The following is a 16869-nucleotide window of genomic DNA, read 5'->3' on the forward strand; positions in this document are numbered from 1 at the left end:
AAAGTTATAACAAAAAATTATTAGATCTTGATAAATTTTAAAGTTATAGCAAAAAAGTTTATTGTAAAAATAATTTACACAACCAAGAAATATGAATATAACTTATTTATGTATCCATGCTATTTATTCATAAAATAATATGCTTATAATTTTTTTATCTTAACTTATTTATAAAAAATAGTTTTCTAAATTTACCGTAAAAATATTATTTATAAGAAATGTTATGAAAGTTTTGGACAATTTATAATTATTTTGTAAAGATTATATATTATTTTTACTTAATATATGTAATGTTAAAAGGACATGACCTAGTATAAGTTTGTCACCAAATTAAGTTTATGTAAGTTATCATAATTAAAGTCGCATATTATTTAAACTATGAATTCAAATATTATAAGGTCAATACGAATTATGCAAATAGAAAATATTTTCTTGCACCATATTGTAAGGTATAATATCATTTGAGAAAATGGGGTCAGGCACAATTACCATAAGCAACTCAGGAAAACTCTTTAGTTTGAGACATTCAAAATTTTAAAATGTGGTTGAGAAGATATTTATTGTTTTAAAAAAAATAGTTTTCGTATTAACAAAATCACCTTAGTATAGCATAAAAAAATGTTGAATCGTACTAGCATATCACATGTTTCACAATTTTATCATATATGGAATTAAAATAATTCATACTTTGAAGAGTACATGGAAGAAAAAGATATTAATAATCTTAACGATACAGATGCAGATGCAAATTCAGATGATGAGGAGTTCGACCAAGGACCAACAAATGATGATAAGGAGCATATGTTAAATATTAAAAAGAGAATAATCCAACAAATACGCATTAAAACAATTAGATAAAATTGCAAATGATTTTTATTTTTCTTGTTATTTTTATCCGTAATTGTATTATCAATTACCTTTTTAAACCAATATAATTGCATATGATGATTTAATTTTAATTTTTATTACTTATTTAAAAATTATTTTTATCATACTAATAATTTTTATAATTTAAAATATAAAATTTGTAACTCTATAATTACAATTCTCAAAGGTCAAAACTCAGCCTACTATTCTTGTCCACGTGTATGGTAATGATAGAAAGGAAAGAATCATTCCAATGATCCAGTGGAACACATTAAAATTGCTCTACCGTGGGGTTTAAATTAGAAAGAGGGAACTCGTTTTTGAAAACCCTAAGCAGAAGGAAGAAATCGAAGTGATTTGAGCCACCGCCTCTGCTCCGCCGCCAGCCATGAAGGTTCTATCTCTCAACCATGAATGTATCTTGCTTACACAAAAAAAAAAAAAAGCTTTTCGAAGTTTAAAATTTAACCGTGCACCCTTTCTTTTTATTGTTGTTTTTTCCTCTTTGCAGTTCAATATCGCCAACCCCACTACGGGATGCCAGAAGAAGCTAGAAATCGACGATGACCAGAAACTGTAAGTTTCCTTGCTTATCTCTTTATATATTATATGCTTATCTTTCAATTTTCTTTAGCTTTATTTTGGAACTTGAAGTTGGCATGCTTTAAGTGAAGGTAGGTGTTGAACCAATAAAGATAATGAAGACCTTTTGTAACATGTTGATATGGTTTATATTGCTTAAATTTTTTTTTGCATAGGCATTTCTTTCCTGGATAATTGAAATGTTTTATTCCAAAATAATCAGCATTTGTAGCCAATTTTTTAGCATACTAGTGTCTTAGGTTATTTCCGTAACTGACACAAAGAACCTTTTTTTTTTTTTGTTTTTCCCATTTGATTTAATTACTATATGAGGAGAACTAGCTTGAACAGCAGAACCAGTTCGCCTAAAAAGCTCATTTGGGTTTCTTTATGCTTTCTAAAGTTCAATAGGTGGCGTAGCTAACAGTTGTAACTCGTGATTTGTTAATTACAATGTTTGAGTTTGAGCTGGGCAATGACATTTTGAATTTAATTTATTATGAACTTGTAATTTGTGTTTAATGTGGTGTAATGGATAATGATATGGTGTGACTAAGACCATTGCAGGTTATGGGGGAAGCAGTTGGTCTTGTTTAAAGTACTTATGCCTCGTTTGGTTACTAGTGTAATTTGTGTTTAAAGTACTTATAACTCATTGGGTTACTTATGCCTCGTTTGTTCACCATGGATTTCTTGTTTTTATACTGTACAGCCGAGCATTTTTTGACAAGAGAATCTCACAAGAGGTCATCGGAGATGCTCTTGGAGAGGTATGCTTTTTCCAAAATTGGATCCAATGGAGTCTTATTGTTTGTTCTTAGTTTCATAAAAGACGTTTTACTTTTTTGGCAGGAATTCAAGGGCTATGTTTTCAAAATCAAGGGAGGATGTGACAAGCAGGGATTCCCAATGAAGCAAGGAGTGTTAACTCCTGGTCGTGTCCGTCTCTTGCTCCACAGAGGTTGGCCCTTACTGTTTAATGCCATCTGAAGGATTGAACTTGTCTGATGGTAGCAATTTTACTGGCATTTATGTTATGGTCTGTAAGTCATAGTTTTTTCTCTCCAGGGACCCCTTGCTTCCGAGGATATGGTAGGCGCAACGGAGAGAGGAGGAGGAAGTCTGTTCGAGGATGCATTGTGAGTCAAGATCTCTCTGTTCTCAACTTGGTAATTGTGAAAAAGGGGGACAATGATCTTCCTGGGCTCACTGATACTGAGAAACCAAGAATGAGGGGTCCCAAGAGGGCATCAAAGATTCGTAAGCTCTTCAATCTCTCAAAGGAGGATGATGTCCGGAAGTACGTCAACACTTACCGTCGATCTTTCACGACAAAATCAGGTAGGGTTTCAAGTATTATCATCTCTTGTACGATTAATGTTGACAGTCGATCTTTAAAGGGGTCGAGCTATTTCAAGCTAAAAATGCATGCGTTGTTTACATTGCCTATTGCAGTGGTGTTTATGCCTATTAGATACTTGATTTTATATTTTTTCTCCCTGCAATACAGGAAAGAAAGCCAGTAAAGCTCCCAAGATCCAGAGATTGGTAACTCCATTAACTTTGCAGAGGAAGAGAGCAAGAATAGCTGAGAAAAAGAAGAGAGTTGCAAAGGCAAAGGCCGATGCTGCGGAGTACCAGAAGCTACTTGCCCAGAGATTGAAGGAACAGAGAGAACGACGTAGCGAAAGTTTAGCCAAGAAAAGATCCAGACTTTCTGCTGCATCTAAACCGTCAATTGCAGCTTAATTTCAGCTCACTTAAAACCCAGTCAGATTATGATATCGTGTTGAAAACAAATCAAAAGGAACATGTTTGATTTTAGATTTTTCATGTTTGAAAGGTTTAACAACTCTGTTTGGAAGTGTGCTCTGACATTGCTGAATTTACACTATTCTTTGATTCAAAATTTGACAATTCACTCAAGGCAGCAATTTACACTAATATTTGATTCAAATATTAAGAGTTCAAATTCTTATTAACAAGCACATTGCACTCTTGAAGGAAAGATTCAAGTTTGAACTTTGGAGATACATTGATGGAAGGGGCAGCCACGGAAATGAAGAATATTAAAAAAATAAAATTTCTTATTATTTGTTAAAATATCAAAAAATAAAATTTCTTATTATTTGTCAAAATAATTGCATTTAACATTTATACTAGGACGTATATATATATAATTGAAATTCAAGGAAAATATGAGAATGGAACAACAAATTTCATAGTGGTAAATAAAATAGAAACAAGTTCCACATGATCATCCCAACTATTCTTCTCTAGAATAGGTCTCCAAAGCTTTAACTTGGGGCACTTTTGTTTAAGGAACTGATGATCAAGTTCCACACCAATGCAACCTACTATATCCAAAAACTCAAGCTGGGGACACCCAGAAAAAATGCTTAGAACAATTTCAGTGCTGATAGGATATAAACCCAACTCGAGTAGGTGCTTTAGCCTAGGGATTGTTGTAGCTATTGCATTCGCCTGATCGTCGGTTGGGAAAGTGATAGCCGAATCCAGTAGGTGCTAGTTGCGGCAGAGTGACAAGAAATTTACAGTCCTTTCCAATGGCCTTTATAGTATAGGCATCTATTTTGCGACAGTAACTCAATTCTAGGAAAGTGATTGTGGAGAGCCTTTGGGCGCTTTGGTCTACTATCCAACCACTCATTTCACTTCGTGGCAGTCGTAAAACCTGAAGGGAGCCAGCACTTGCAGATGCAAGGGCAAGAAAGAAAAGCATCATTTCACATCAAGGTTAATAATTTAATAGCGTAAAAGGGTGTCATTAATGAGCTGAGACTCACTACATTACTGAGAAAAGCAATTGTGAAAAAGGGTAAGAGCAAGTAAAACTTCTTTGTGATGAATGAGAAAATGGTATCATTCTGAAGACCTGAAACATGTAGGCTGCGGAGAGATCCATTGCTTCTTGTGATTAGCATTGGAAGCATCCGATCAAGATGGTGGGACCGGCAGCGACGGCTCCATTTAGCAAGGTCTATATCTTGACGACAATAGGGACCTGTGATTGCCTTTCTCCAGGATTTGCGGACGCAGGGAATGATTGTTGGTAACTCTTGTAAGGACAGGTAACTGAAGATCAGCCCCAATACATCAGGAAGTAGTTCATCCCAGTGTAGAAACTCGCTTGCTCTTCTTCCATCTTATCTTCATTCAAGCCATGAAGGTCATAATCAAATCACAACAAGCAGCCTCAGTCTAGATATTCACACCATGCATTTATGTCTTCTTCAACTAAACGTTTACTGTGAGCTTAAGTCATCAGATGTTTTGTGTGCGTTCAAGGAACAGAGTATTTGAAAGATCATCGTGGATCATTGCTGAAGGTGAAAATGGAAAAGCTGATACGTTGGACATGAGTCATTTGGTATTTTGTGTTTAGAAGGAAAGGTTGAGCTTGGGTTTTTTTTAGAAGTTTGACAAATATAATATACCACAATTACAAGTACAGGTACAAATTATAAATTCAAAACAATGGTATCTAAAATAAACCAATACAATTTAGAGGACAATGAATCGAACAATGTCAGATAAAACCTACCCATAGCATATGCATATGGTGAGAGAGAGACTTACACATTATAAATACAGATGGTGAGACTTAAATTTGGGCCTTCAACCTCAACCTTTGTCAATAATATCAAAACCTCGTTGATAGTTAAATTTATATATATATATATATTTATCTTATAAAGCCTACAAAATTATCATGGGTTTAGGGTTATAAAAATATTTATAAAACAATGATGTAAAAAACAGTTAAGGTGTTGGTTGAAATGGTGAAATGGAAGGTAAGGTATTACAGAGGCTCTTTGTATTAGGAGTTAGATTGCATTTTGTCATTTTTACTAAAAACGGGTAAATTAGTTTTTGTACATTAGATCAAAGAGTAATATGGTCATTCTATTAAAAATTTCATTCATTTCTATTGTTAAAAACTAGTCCTTATACATCAAAATGAGGTAAACGTGACACTATCTGATTATTTTATCAGCTATGCTAGTTTTTGACAGTAGAAATGAATGAAATTTTCAATGAAAAAACTAGTTTACTCTTTGATCTAACATATATAGATTAATTTGCCTACTTATTGAGTAATGGGTGCAAAATGCAACTAGACTCCTAATACATGCGTTTCTGTGGTACTTTTACTTAAAATGGAGATATTGATAATTATAATGTTTTAGAGGTTCAAATCTCATTATGTACATGTATTTTTCTAGATTCTATATAAAAATACAAAACACCCTTATAATAATATTTGTTAATTTATTAATATATTTTTCTTTGTAATTTCTCAACTAAATTGGAGGAACACGATTGATAGGTGACACTAACTTTATCAACCACTTAAAGAATAATATATATATTGTTGATACAAAGTACAACACAGAAGAACAATGAGAAGATTATGGTGGCCTAAATGAGGAGATGAGGAGAAGGCTATGAGGATAGAGGAAGTTTTGTTGTAAAGAGTACTCAAGGACTGATTAAGGGCTAAAAAGATTTTCCTCATTGCTTGGGAGGATATTTATAGGAGATGATCTTTTGTCTGCTAGTGTGACGTGGCGAGTTGTTACAATGAAGATGGTTGTCACGGAGTATGTGAAGTTATTCTTTTAAAAACTATGAGTTGGTTATGCCCAAGTGAATCCCATTGGTTGTTGAAAGAAGTGTTCACACTTGAGAATGTTTACAATGAAAAGCAAGTTGCTAAGGTCAAAAGGAGGAAGTGTCACCCATATTAGCTGATGGTACGTAGTAGGTGATCAGACCAAGAGGTCACTCATTTGGAGGTAGTCGGATGATCGAGGAGTATGAGTCACTCTTTCTTGTCTAGGTTGAGTCTTCAAGGTATGCCACGTGTCTAGCCTGAGTGGTAGGATAATTTTTTTATCCACAATCATACCAAATTAACATAATTCAATTCTTGATTCAAACACATATTTTGGCAACAATTCAAAATATTTAAATTTAAATTTCTAAAAGTATTAAAAAGTGATTTTTGTTGTGAAGGTGTAAGTTTATTAGATGTGACATGATCAATAGACCATAATATTTAAACATTGGGATGAGAGAATGTTGCACAAAAAAAGTTCATACGTATCTCTTAAATGCATTGTGTCAAACTACTTAATCATGATTTAAGAATAAAGATCCATTCCCATACTTATCACGCTATTTAATCACGAATAAAGCCACAGATTCAATCCATGCAAAGACGCAGTTCCTATATAGGTTAAAGGTTGCTCACAATATGAAGATGTTGAAAGCTGATTTACATATCTAAATACTCATCATCATCGGATTCATCAGATTCGAAGAGAATGACCAGATACAGCAGCAGAATCTCTAACTTTGGGTACTTTTCTTTAAGGAACTTATGATCAAGTTTCTCACTCAAGAATTCATCTATTTTCAAATGCACAAGCTGTGGACAGCAAGAGAGGAGGTTGAGAACACATTCAGTGCTGATACAACGATAAGCAAACTCAAGTTGCTTTAGCCTTGGCATTGTAGATGCTATTGCATTCGCCTCATCCTCCGCTTCGACCTTGTCTGCTGAATCCGGAGAGTACATGTTGCGACACAGAACTACAAGATGTTTACAGTGCTTTCCGATGGCCTCTATAGCTTGGGCACCGATTTTGTGACAGTAACTCAAATCCAAGAAAGTGACTATGGAAAGCCTTCGGGCAGTTTGTTTGACTATCGAATCACTTATTAAACTTCTTGGCAGTCGTAAAACCTGAAGGGAGCCAACACTTGCAAACGCAGAAAACAAAAAAACATCATTTTATATCAAGTTAATAATTTAATGACGTAAAAGAGTCTGATTAATGAGTTGAAACTCACTACATTACTCAGAAAAGCAATTGTGAAAAATGGTGATACCAAGTGGAACTTACTTCTCTGTGATGAATGAGAAAATGGAATCATTCTGAAGACCTGAAACATGTAGGCTGCGGAGAGATCCATTGCTTCTTGTGATTAGCATTCGAAGCATTCGATCGAGTTGGTGGGACAGGCGGCGACAGCTCCGTTCATCAAGGTCTATATACTGCCAACAATGGGAACCCGTGACTACCTTACTCCAGGATTTGCAGACGCAGGGAATGACTGTCAGTAACTCTTGTATGGGCAAGTTGGTGAAGATCAGCCCCAATACATCAGGAAGTAGTTCATCCCAGTGTCGAAACTCGCTTTGCTCTTCTTCCATCTGATCTTCATTCAAGTCATGAAGGTCATAATCAAATCACAACAGGAAAGAAAAATAAATCAAAGATTAGGGTTTACCTTATATCACTTTCCTTGCAACTTGGATTATTATGCAAAACCTAAACACAAAATCAAAGGCAACCAAAAAAGAAAAAAGAAAGAGGTAATATTGAAAGAGAAAAGTAGGAATGGAATAAGACAACGTAAGTATTTATATATATACATGTAAAAGCATGGTGTTTAGCTGGAAAAAGAAGACGACGAAAAGGCATGGAAGGCAGGGGTAGCTTTAATTGCGAAAACAGGGCTACTTAATGCCGTAATTAGATATTTTGTGTGAGTTATAAGGAACAGAGTATATGAAAGATCATGGAAAGGTTGAAAGGTTGGACATGTGTCATTCAATTGTCCACAATTAGGCTTTGAGTATCTAAAATCTGAAGTTTACTCTTTATTGTTTAGAATAAATTTTGAACTTTTTCTTTCTTTCATATGAAGAGATATTTAATATGTTCCCCCCCTTAAAAGCTAAATTTATTTTGTTACAAAGGATATTTATAGGAGAGTTCATTTTATTTGGTAGTATGATGTGGTGCATAGTAGGACTCGTTCTGCTTTTTTAGACAATACAAAATTACTATGTCCAAATAAATCTCATTAGTTGCTAAAAGAAGTGTTCACTCTTGGAAATGTTCACAGCAAAGTCTGGTTACTAAGTGATAGTGAACGGTTCGGTGAGTCCAAGGAGAAAGTGTCTCTCATATTAGTTGGTGGTCTTTAGTAGATGATCAGATTTAGAGGTCGCTCATTTGGGGGCAGCAAATGAGTCACTTTTTGTTGTCCATGTGGAGTCTCCATGGTATGCCACATGTCTAGCGTCAGTAATAGGTATATATATTTTGAAGACTTTTTCTTTAATGTCACTGAAATTTAGCTAAATGTTTAAAGTGATACTTATATTAAAAAAAAAAAAAGTGATAAATCAACATTTAGAGTGTGTTTGATAAATTAAAAAATTAAATGAAATTGAAAATTTAAGTTACAAAATCTATTTAGTATATAAATTAAAATTAAATGTGGAATTCATTATCTTATTAATATGTTGTTATTTATTTTATTTTAAATAATTTTGAATCAAGTCCAATATAAAATTAGAATATATTAATTTTCAATTTTAAAAGAGGCGAGACATTCCAATTCCCTAAATTTGCCCTGAGTCTCAATTCAAGTCAAACCACTTTACATACCTCCTAGATATCCAGACATGCTAATTAATCACGAATAAAGCCGCAGATTTAATCCATGCAAAGACCAAGTTCCTATAGAGGATAAAGGTTGCCCACAATATGAAGATATGTTGAAGGTTGAATTACATAGCAAAACACACATCATCATCGGATTCATCATCTTTGCCAAATAAGGTGATCAAATATTTACAATTTAATTCCCGCCTTCAAAGATTAAATCTTCAGAATCTGTCACTGCTTAAGACCGGAGTCATCCACGAAATCTCTAAATTTGGGTACTTTTCTGTAAGGAAGTTACGATCAAGTTTCACACTCACGCATACATTTTTAATCAAACGTTCAAGCTGATGACAGCGAGAGAGGATGTTGAGAACACATTCAGTGCTAATAAGATGAAAACCCAAATCAAGATGCTTTAGCCTTGGCATTGTACCTGCTATTGCATTCGCCTCATCCTCCGCCTCGACTTTGCCTAATACATCCAGAAACATCATGTCGCGACACAAAGTTTCAAGAAGTTTACAGTACTTTCCAATGGCCTCTAAAGCTTGGGCACCGATTTTGGGACAGCAAGTCAAATCCAAGAAAGTGAGTGTGGAAAGCCTTTGTGCAGTTTGTTTGACTATCGAATCACTTATTAAACTTCCTGAAAGTCGTAAAACCTGAAGGGAGCCAGCACTTGCATATGCAAGGGCAATAAAAAACACCATTTCATATCAACTTAATAATATAAAGAGGTAAAAGAGTCTGATTAATGAGCTGGCACTCACTACATTACTCGGAAAAATATTTGCTAAAAAGGATAAGAGGAAGTGAAACTTACTTCTCCGTAATGAATGAGAAAATGGAATCATTCCTAAGACCTGCAACATGTAAGCTGCAGAGAGATCCACTGCTTCTTGTGACTAGCATTCGAAGCATCCGATCGAGTTGATGGGGCTTCCAGCGAATGCTCCATTGAAAAAGATCTATATCTTGCCAACAACGGGAACCCCTAACTACCTTACTCCAGGATTTGCAGATAGGGGGAATGACTGTCAATAACTCTTGTAACGACAGGTTGATGAAGATCAGCCCCAGTACATCAGGAAGTAGTTGGTCCCAGCGTCGAAACTCGCTTTGCTCTTCTTCCATCTGATCCACATTCAAGTAATGAAGGTCACAATCAATTCACAACAGGAAAAAGCAAAAGTCAAAGATTGAGGGTTACCTTATATCACTTTCCTTGTAACTTGGATTATAATGCAAAACCCAAACAAAAAATCGAAGGCAACCAGAAAAGAACCCCCAAAACTAAAAGAAAGATTTAATATAGGAAGAGAAAAATATGAATGGATTAAGACTAGGTAACTATCTATATATACACGTAAAAAGCTGGAAAAAGAAGGAGACGAAAAGGCATGGAAGGCAGGGGGTAGCTTTAACTTCAATTGCGGGAATTAGATAATTTGTGTGCGTTACAAGGAACAGAGTAAATTGAAAGGTTGAAACGTTGGACATTAATTTCAATCTAATTTATAACATTATTTGACAATGAATTTCCAACTATTTTTTATTCATTAGTTTCCAAATATACTTTTCTAAATATTAATAATTTAAAGTAATGCATATTATAAAATTTATTTTAAAATGTCTCATCCAAATCTGCAATATTTTCAATGGAAATAATTAAAATAAAATAATTATGACATTTAATCTTAAATTATTTTTATAAAAATATTTGATTAATATTAAAAATTATAAAACAATTAAAAATCAATGATACCAAAATTTTAAATAAAAATATATTGCTCTATGAATATTTGACATATTCATTATTCATCAACATTTTACGTTGTAAATTTTTTATTAAGAATTTTAACTGGAAAAAACCTTATTAAAAAAATAAAAAGCAATTAAGTCTTAAAAGAAGAAATAGTTCATCTTATTACACTTTTAATGACAAAAAATTAACTAAACCCTTCGTTAATGAAACTATCGTTGATTAGAGATAAAACGAGATAAAAAGTAAAATAATAAAAAAAGACAAATAAAATATTAAGAAATGATAATGAAATATATAAAAAAATTATTATTTTGGTTTTATGATTATAAATTATGTGTATGTTTATGAAACAAAATAAAATGTAAACTCTAGACCCAATTAAGAAAATAATTTAAAATATAATAATTTATATTAATATAAGAATAATATTGATATCTATTGATTCGAAACTAAATTTAAGCCGGCAATTCCAATTTTATCGAGTAATATTTTTGAGTGAGTTGGGATAAATTTAAGATATTACGAGTGGCTGTCATGGGCTAAGGTTTTCTAGACTATTATTTTTGAGTTAGTAGCATAACTTATATGAAAGAATAGAAATCTATTTGTCTTTCAAGGCTTATCATGGAGTTTAACAGAGACTATCAATATATTTATTATTTCTCATACGTGAGATTCGTCTAAAGATTCAAACAAAAAGTCCGAGCAAATCTTAAGAACAGTTGTCGAGTAAGTCGGTAGATTTAGGCTTTTGTATGTTTTTTAATTTAGCTAGCTATTTAAAAAAAAACAAATAACGAGCAAAAGAAGAATATTATATTAATGTAAAATATAAAACCATGTGAAATGCAACTACAGTGAAAGAAGAAATTGAAGAATAAATGAAGGGCATGGAATGGCACATTCTATTACTGAAAGAGGTAATTTAATTTCTCCATTCAACCAACATTCCACCCACATTCTCAAATAAGAGAATCCATATATCCAGTCAATGAACTCATGATAACCGATGTACGGTCCACCTACATTTCTCAAGCGCAGCTCCAGCAGATTCTTCAGCTTTGGGAACTTGTCTTTAAGGAACTGATGATCAAGTTCCACTTCCAGGCAACCCTTTATATCCAAATGCTCAAGATGAGGACAACCAGAAAGGATGTTGAGAACACATTCCGTGCTGATAAAATGACAACGCAACTCAAGATGCTTTAGCCTTGGCATTGTACCTGCTATTGCATTCGCCTCATCCTCCGGTTCGACCTTGCCTGCTGAATCCAGAAAGTGCATGTTGCGGCAAAGAGTTACAAGAAATTTACAGTGCTTTCCAATGGCCTCTATAGCTTTGGCACCAATTTTGGGACAGTGACTCAAATCCAAGAAAGTGATTGTGGAAAGCCTTTGGGCGGTTTCTTCTACTATTGGACCACTTATTTCACTTCGGGGTAGTCGTAAAACCTGAAGGGAGCCAGCACTTGCAAAAGGAAAGGGGAAAAAAGCCATTTCACATCAATGTTTCAATTGAACAATGATCCCTTATAGGAACTGGCTTGGGATCCAATAAAATCGTGAAAGCAATTGCGAAAAAGCGTAAGAGCAAATGAAACTTACTTCTCTGTGATGAATGAGAAATTGGATTCATTCTGAAGACCTGCAACATGTAGGCTGCGGAGAGATCCACTGCTTCTTGCGACTAGCATTCGAAGCATCCGATCGAGTTGATGGGGCTGCCAGCGAATGCTCCATTGAAAAAGATCTATATATTGCCAACAAAGGGGACCCATGACTGCCTTACTCCAGGATTTGCAAACACAGGGAATGACTTCCAGTAACTCTTTTAAGGACAGGTAACTGAAGATCAGCCCCAATACATCAGGAAGTAGTTCATCCCAGTGTCGAAACTCGCTTTGCTCTTCTTCCATCTGATCTTCATTCAAGTCATGAAGGTCATAATCAAATCACAACAGGAAAAAAATAAATAAAAAATCAAAGATTAGGGGTTACCTTGTATCACTTTCCTTGCCACGATGCAAAACCTAAACACAAAATCAAAGGCAACAAAAAAAGAACAGAGAAAAGTAGGCATAGAGTAAGACAACTGAAGTATCTATATATACACAAGTAAAAACATGGTGTTTAGGTGGAAAAAGAAGACGAAAAGGCATGAAAGGCCGCTACTTAATGCGGTAATTAGATATTTTGTGTGCGTTGTAAGGAACAGAGTATATGAAAGGTTGGAGATCAGTCATCATTCCAATGTCCAAAATTAGTGTTTAGAATAAATTTTCAACATTGTTTTTCTTTCATATGAAGAGATACTTAATATGTTTTTCTTCCCAAAAAAACCATACTTAATCTTCATTGCTTAATTTATTAAACCACATTACTATTTTTCAGGATTCCAAAATAAATTAACATTTTTTCCTTTGATTTTTTCTATATAAATGAAAGTCTATTTCCAATATATCATATGATGACGAATTTAAAACTATTTTTATTCAATAATTCCGAAAAGTTCATTATTAAACAAATCTTAATAATTTAAAATAATACATATTAAAAAATGTTATTTTCAAATTTCTCATCGGGAAGTGCAACATTTTCAATGAAAATAATTAAAATCCAATAAATATGACATTTAATCTTAGATTATTGTTATTATACAAATACTTTATTAATATTAAAAAAATTCTATTTACAAAAAATTAAAATTCAATGGTAAATAATATTGATTATTGAGAACACTTCTAGGGGTTGCTAAGTTGAAAAGCTCTAGCCTAGGCATTGTAGCAGATATTAAATTTGCCTACTGCGTCCAGAAAGTAAATAATAGTGCTTCCTAATTTGCTAAGAAAATTAGTATAACAGACTTGCATTTATATAGGAAAGGAATTTAGAAGAGAATTGAAAAAAAGATGTCCAATTAGATTGAAATTGTGAAAAGTGATTTACATAAAACCAGAAATAAGAAAACCTAATAAATGTAGAGAGAAAAAGGGCAATGATACCCTCACAATCCCCAAATCAGAGCTGCTGGAAATAATTCTGCCATTCAACTTCAAATAAACATATATTGCAAAACTCAAATTCCATGCATGAAGCTTTTTAATAGAATCTCCAAACCACAACAACTTCATATTGAAAAAAAAGATGATACTGTAACATAAACATGGTTCAATAGTTGGAAGCATCTTTCTGTGTGAACTACAACAGGAAGATATAGCTGAAGCAGCATGGACACAAAGAAATATACCCATGGAGATGCAGCCAACTAACCAAACATTCCACCATTTTCACGTAATCATTCAGCAAGTTCCATTGCAATTTCTTCCATCATTGATTCGAAGAAATCATCATCGTAGAAGTCCTGATCAATAATTGCTAAGTCTAAGTTCTCATAGTCTTTAAACACCTTCTCTAAATGAGGTCCCACAATCTTTAACTTTGGGTACTTTTCTTTAAAGAACTTAAGATCACGGTTCACAGTCAAGCAACCATTTATATCCAAATGCTCAAGCTGAGGACAGCTAGAGATGATGTTGAGAACACATTCAGTGCTAATATTATGGAAACCCAACTCAAGATGCTTTAGCCTTGGCATTGTAGCTGCTATTGCATTCGCCTCATCCTCCGGTTCATCCTTGCCTGCTGAATCCAGAAAGTACATGTTGCGGCACAGAGTTACAAGAAGTTTACAGTGCTTTCCAATGGCCTCTATAGCTTGGGCACCAATTTTGGGACAGTAACTCAAATCCAAGAAAGTGACGGTGGAAAGCCTTGGGGCGGTTTGTTCTACTATTGAATCATTTATTTTACTATGCGGCACTCGTAAAACCCGAAGGGAGCCAGCACTTGCAAAAGCAAAGGGCAAAAAATGTCATTTCACATCAAGGTTTCCATTGAACAAGGATCCCCTATAGGAACTGGTTTCGGATCCAATAAAATCGTGAAAGCAATTGTGAAAAAGGGTAAGAGCAAGTGAAACTTACTTCTCTGTGATGAATGAGAAAATGGAATCATTCAGAAGACCTGCAACATGTAGGCTGAGGAGAGATCCACTGCTTCTTGTGACTAGCAGTCGAAGCATCCGATCGAGATGGTGGGGCTGGCAGCGACAGGTCCATTCATCAAGATCTATATCTTGCCAACAATAGGGACCCGTGATTGCCTTACACCAGGATTTGCAGACACAGGGAATGACCACCAGTAACTCTTGTAGCGACAGGTTGGTGAAGATCAACCCCAATACATCAGGAGGTAGTTGATCCCAGTGTCGAAACTCGCTTTGCTCTTCTTCCATCTGATCTTCATTCAAGTCATGAAGGTCATAATCAAGTCACAACAGAAAAAAGGAAAAGTCAAAGATTGAGGGTTACCTTTCCTTGCAACTTGGATTATTATGCAAAACCTAAACACAAAATCGAAGGCAACCAAAAAGAAAAAGGAAAGAGGTGGTATAGGAAGAGAAAAGTAGGAATAGAATAGAACCACGTATCTATTGTAGTAACCACCAAACAAAGGCAAAATAAAAACAAAATAAATAAAACTCAAATTACAAGCCCAAACCAATACAAAACCCCAAAGCCCAATAGGCCACAACCTAAACTTTTTTTAGAAAAATTGAAAACCTAGATTCCCTATGGGCCGTTGCTGCTGACCACATCAATGGATGCGATGCCTGAGGACTGCCTCCCCTGCCATCGTTTCACCGAAATGGCAAGGGTCCGACTCCTATCATCGTTGACCACCGTTGCGACCTGCAAAGAAGAAAGAAAAAGACAGAAGCAGAAAAAACAAAAACAAAAACAAATATTTGTAATCACTCGACTATAAAAGCCGAATAAACAGATTGTAATAGACATGAAGAAAAAGTAAAGAGATATAAAAATTTCCAATTCTACAAAGGTATATTTTTACATCGTATACATATAAAAAAACAATAAATAAAACACGAAACTTTTTTTTACCTTTGCCGCCACTGTCGATATCCCCTTTGGCTTGAAAGGCCATCGAATCCTTGGGGATTCGCTGAAAGGCCGCGTCGGAGGAGAATCGGGAATCGAAATGTCCCTTTTGCATTTTCGAATTCTGGCTGAATTTTAGGGATTTCGACCATAGATTCGGGTTCCCTGTGAAACAGAGATAAAAAATGGCTTTTTTTTTACAACTCCGATCACCGGAGGTTACGGCCGCCATCGCTGATGACCGGTGGCCATGACGGAGCACCAACGACCTAGTGGGTGAATTCAAGGGTGATTTCAGAGAAAAAAAAGAAAAGAAGGAAGCTTAAAAAAAAGGTGTAGAAATGTTTTTTTTTTATTATATTTTTTACTCAAATAGGGCACATAAACAACGTTGTTTCATCGTGGCCCTAAATGCCCCAAAACAATGTCATTTTGGGGTCGACCCGATGACCCGACCCAAAACAACGCTATTTTTTATTATATTTTTTATTTATTTTCTTTTTTTGCAATACATACCTTAAATGTTGTTCAAATTTCGATTTAATCCCTCTTTTATTTAATGTTGCCTCTTATTTCACTATATCTTTTATTTTAACATTTTAAAATTTTTGTTATTTATTTATTTATTTATTATGCATTTTTATTTTATCCATTTTATTACTATTATTATTATTTCTATCATTCATATTAATATTATGATAGTAATCATAACATGATATTGCTGTTATTACCATAAATTGATGTTTTTACTTTCATTATATTTGCATTATCATTACTCACTAGCATAACATTTTTATTTTATTATTCATTTATTTATTTATCTATCATGCCAATATTATCATTTTTACCCGCTACTATGTTACTTCATTTTGCTAAAAATCCATGCCGTGTATTATGTTAAAATATATTTATCCATTTTATTACTAGGCCTAGACAAATTAAAATGCATATTGATTTAAAAGACTACATTCATTCTGCCTAAAAAAGGAAAATTTTAAAACTAAGGCAATGTTCTTTGTTTAGGGATTTGAGAAATAATGCCCTAACTCATGGGGTATGGCTTTCTCCTTTAACCAAGATAAACGAGCATCCTTTTAAATTTTAAAATATATAAGACTTCGGTAATAATCAAATAACGAGAATCCTTATTTTCGAGGATTTGAGATATCGTGCCCTAACTTATGAGGCATGATCCTTTTCTCGATTG

General features: G+C 34.1%; 4 protein-coding genes and 1 pseudogene across 9 annotated transcripts; 1 reads left to right on the plus strand and 4 right to left on the minus strand.

The window, feature by feature from the left end:
* The first annotated feature begins 1136 nt into the window (after positions 1–1136).
* Positions 1137–3375, plus strand: LOC105772875 (40S ribosomal protein S6). Its single transcript, XM_012594356.2, has 6 exons — positions 1137–1261; positions 1379–1443; positions 2162–2219; positions 2302–2410; positions 2518–2790; positions 2960–3375. Exons 1-6 carry the CDS (start codon positions 1256–1258, stop codon positions 3196–3198), a joined length of 750 nt encoding a protein of 249 aa, XP_012449810.1. The 5' UTR covers positions 1137–1255; the 3' UTR covers positions 3199–3375.
* A 261-nt stretch (positions 3376–3636) lies between these two features.
* Positions 3637–5018, minus strand: LOC128041900 (F-box protein FBW2-like; annotated as a pseudogene).
* Positions 5019–6592: 1574 nt separating this feature from the next.
* On the minus strand, positions 6593–8018 carry LOC105772872 (F-box protein FBW2). Of its 2 annotated transcripts, none has more exons than XM_052632507.1 (3): positions 7771–8018; positions 7383–7698; positions 6593–7238 (listed from the first exon to the last, which is right to left on the minus strand). In XM_052632507.1, the coding sequence occupies exons 2-3, from the start codon at positions 7691–7693 to the stop codon at positions 6752–6754; spliced, it is 798 nt and encodes a 265-aa protein (XP_052488467.1). In that variant the 5' UTR covers positions 7694–7698; positions 7771–8018; the 3' UTR covers positions 6593–6751. The 2 variants fall into 2 exon arrangements, with proteins under 2 accessions (XP_052488467.1, XP_012449806.1); XM_012594352.2 differs by having other exon boundaries at positions 7383–7693; positions 7771–8016.
* An 871-nt stretch (positions 8019–8889) lies between these two features.
* Positions 8890–15209, minus strand: LOC105772874 (F-box protein FBW2). 4 transcript variants are annotated; one of them, XM_052632506.1, is made up of 3 exons: positions 15075–15181; positions 9763–10073; positions 8890–9617 (listed from the first exon to the last, which is right to left on the minus strand). In XM_052632506.1, the coding sequence occupies exons 2-3, from the start codon at positions 10071–10073 to the stop codon at positions 9161–9163; spliced, it is 768 nt and encodes a 255-aa protein (XP_052488466.1). In that variant the 5' UTR covers positions 15075–15181; the 3' UTR covers positions 8890–9160. The 4 variants fall into 4 exon arrangements, with proteins under 4 accessions (XP_052488466.1, XP_052488464.1, XP_052488465.1 ...); XM_052632504.1 differs by lacking the exon at positions 15075–15181 and adding an exon at positions 10150–10273; XM_052632503.1 differs by lacking the exons at positions 8890–9617; positions 9763–10073 and adding exons at positions 13603–14549; positions 14688–14998 and having other exon boundaries at positions 15075–15209.
* Positions 11499–12848, minus strand: LOC105772870 (F-box protein FBW2). Of its 2 annotated transcripts, none has more exons than XM_012594351.2 (3): positions 12703–12848; positions 12310–12620; positions 11499–12172 (listed from the first exon to the last, which is right to left on the minus strand). In XM_012594351.2, the coding sequence occupies exons 2-3, from the start codon at positions 12618–12620 to the stop codon at positions 11557–11559; spliced, it is 927 nt and encodes a 308-aa protein (XP_012449805.1). In that variant the 5' UTR covers positions 12703–12848; the 3' UTR covers positions 11499–11556. The 2 variants fall into 2 exon arrangements, with proteins under 2 accessions (XP_012449805.1, XP_012449803.2); XM_012594349.2 differs by having other exon boundaries at positions 12310–12625; positions 12703–12799.
* Positions 15210–16869: the final 1660 nt, after the last annotated feature.

Source organism: Gossypium raimondii, chromosome 6, assembly GCF_025698545.1.
Source record: "Gossypium raimondii isolate GPD5lz chromosome 6, ASM2569854v1, whole genome shotgun sequence".
Lineage (NCBI taxonomy): Eukaryota > Viridiplantae > Streptophyta > Magnoliopsida > Malvales > Malvaceae > Gossypium > Gossypium raimondii.

Bases quoted from the DNA above. Each gene is read 5' to 3' on its own strand.
- LOC105772875 (XM_012594356.2), top strand. The intron at 2,411-2,517 runs GTTGGCCCTTAC...TTTTCTCTCCAG, and splicing joins CCGTCTCTTGCTCCACAGAG to GGACCCCTTGCTTCCGAGGA. The intron at 2,791-2,959 runs GTAGGGTTTCAA...CCTGCAATACAG, and splicing joins ATCTTTCACGACAAAATCAG to GAAAGAAAGCCAGTAAAGCT.
- LOC105772872 (XM_052632507.1), bottom strand. From the start codon at position 7,693: ATGGAAGAAGAGCAAAGCGAGTTTCGACACTGGGATGAACTACTTCCT. The intron at 7,239-7,382 runs GTAAGTTCCACT...TGCGTTTGCAAG, and splicing joins TTCTCATTCATCACAGAGAA to TGTTGGCTCCCTTCAGGTTT.
- LOC105772870 (XM_012594349.2), bottom strand. From the start codon at position 12,784: ATGCCTACTTTTCTCTGTTCTTTTTTTGTTGCCTTTGATTTTGTGTTT. The intron at 12,626-12,702 runs GTAACCCCTAAT...ACTTGAATGAAG, and splicing joins GGCAAGGAAAGTGATACAAG to ATCAGATGGAAGAAGAGCAA. The intron at 12,173-12,309 runs GTAAGTTTCATT...TCCTTTTGCAAG, and splicing joins TTCTCATTCATCACAGAGAA to TGCTGGCTCCCTTCAGGTTT.
- LOC105772874 (XM_052632503.1), bottom strand. From the start codon at position 14,998: ATGGAAGAAGAGCAAAGCGAGTTTCGACACTGGGATCAACTACCTCCT. The intron at 14,550-14,687 runs GTAAGTTTCACT...TGCTTTTGCAAG, and splicing joins TTCTCATTCATCACAGAGAA to TGCTGGCTCCCTTCGGGTTT.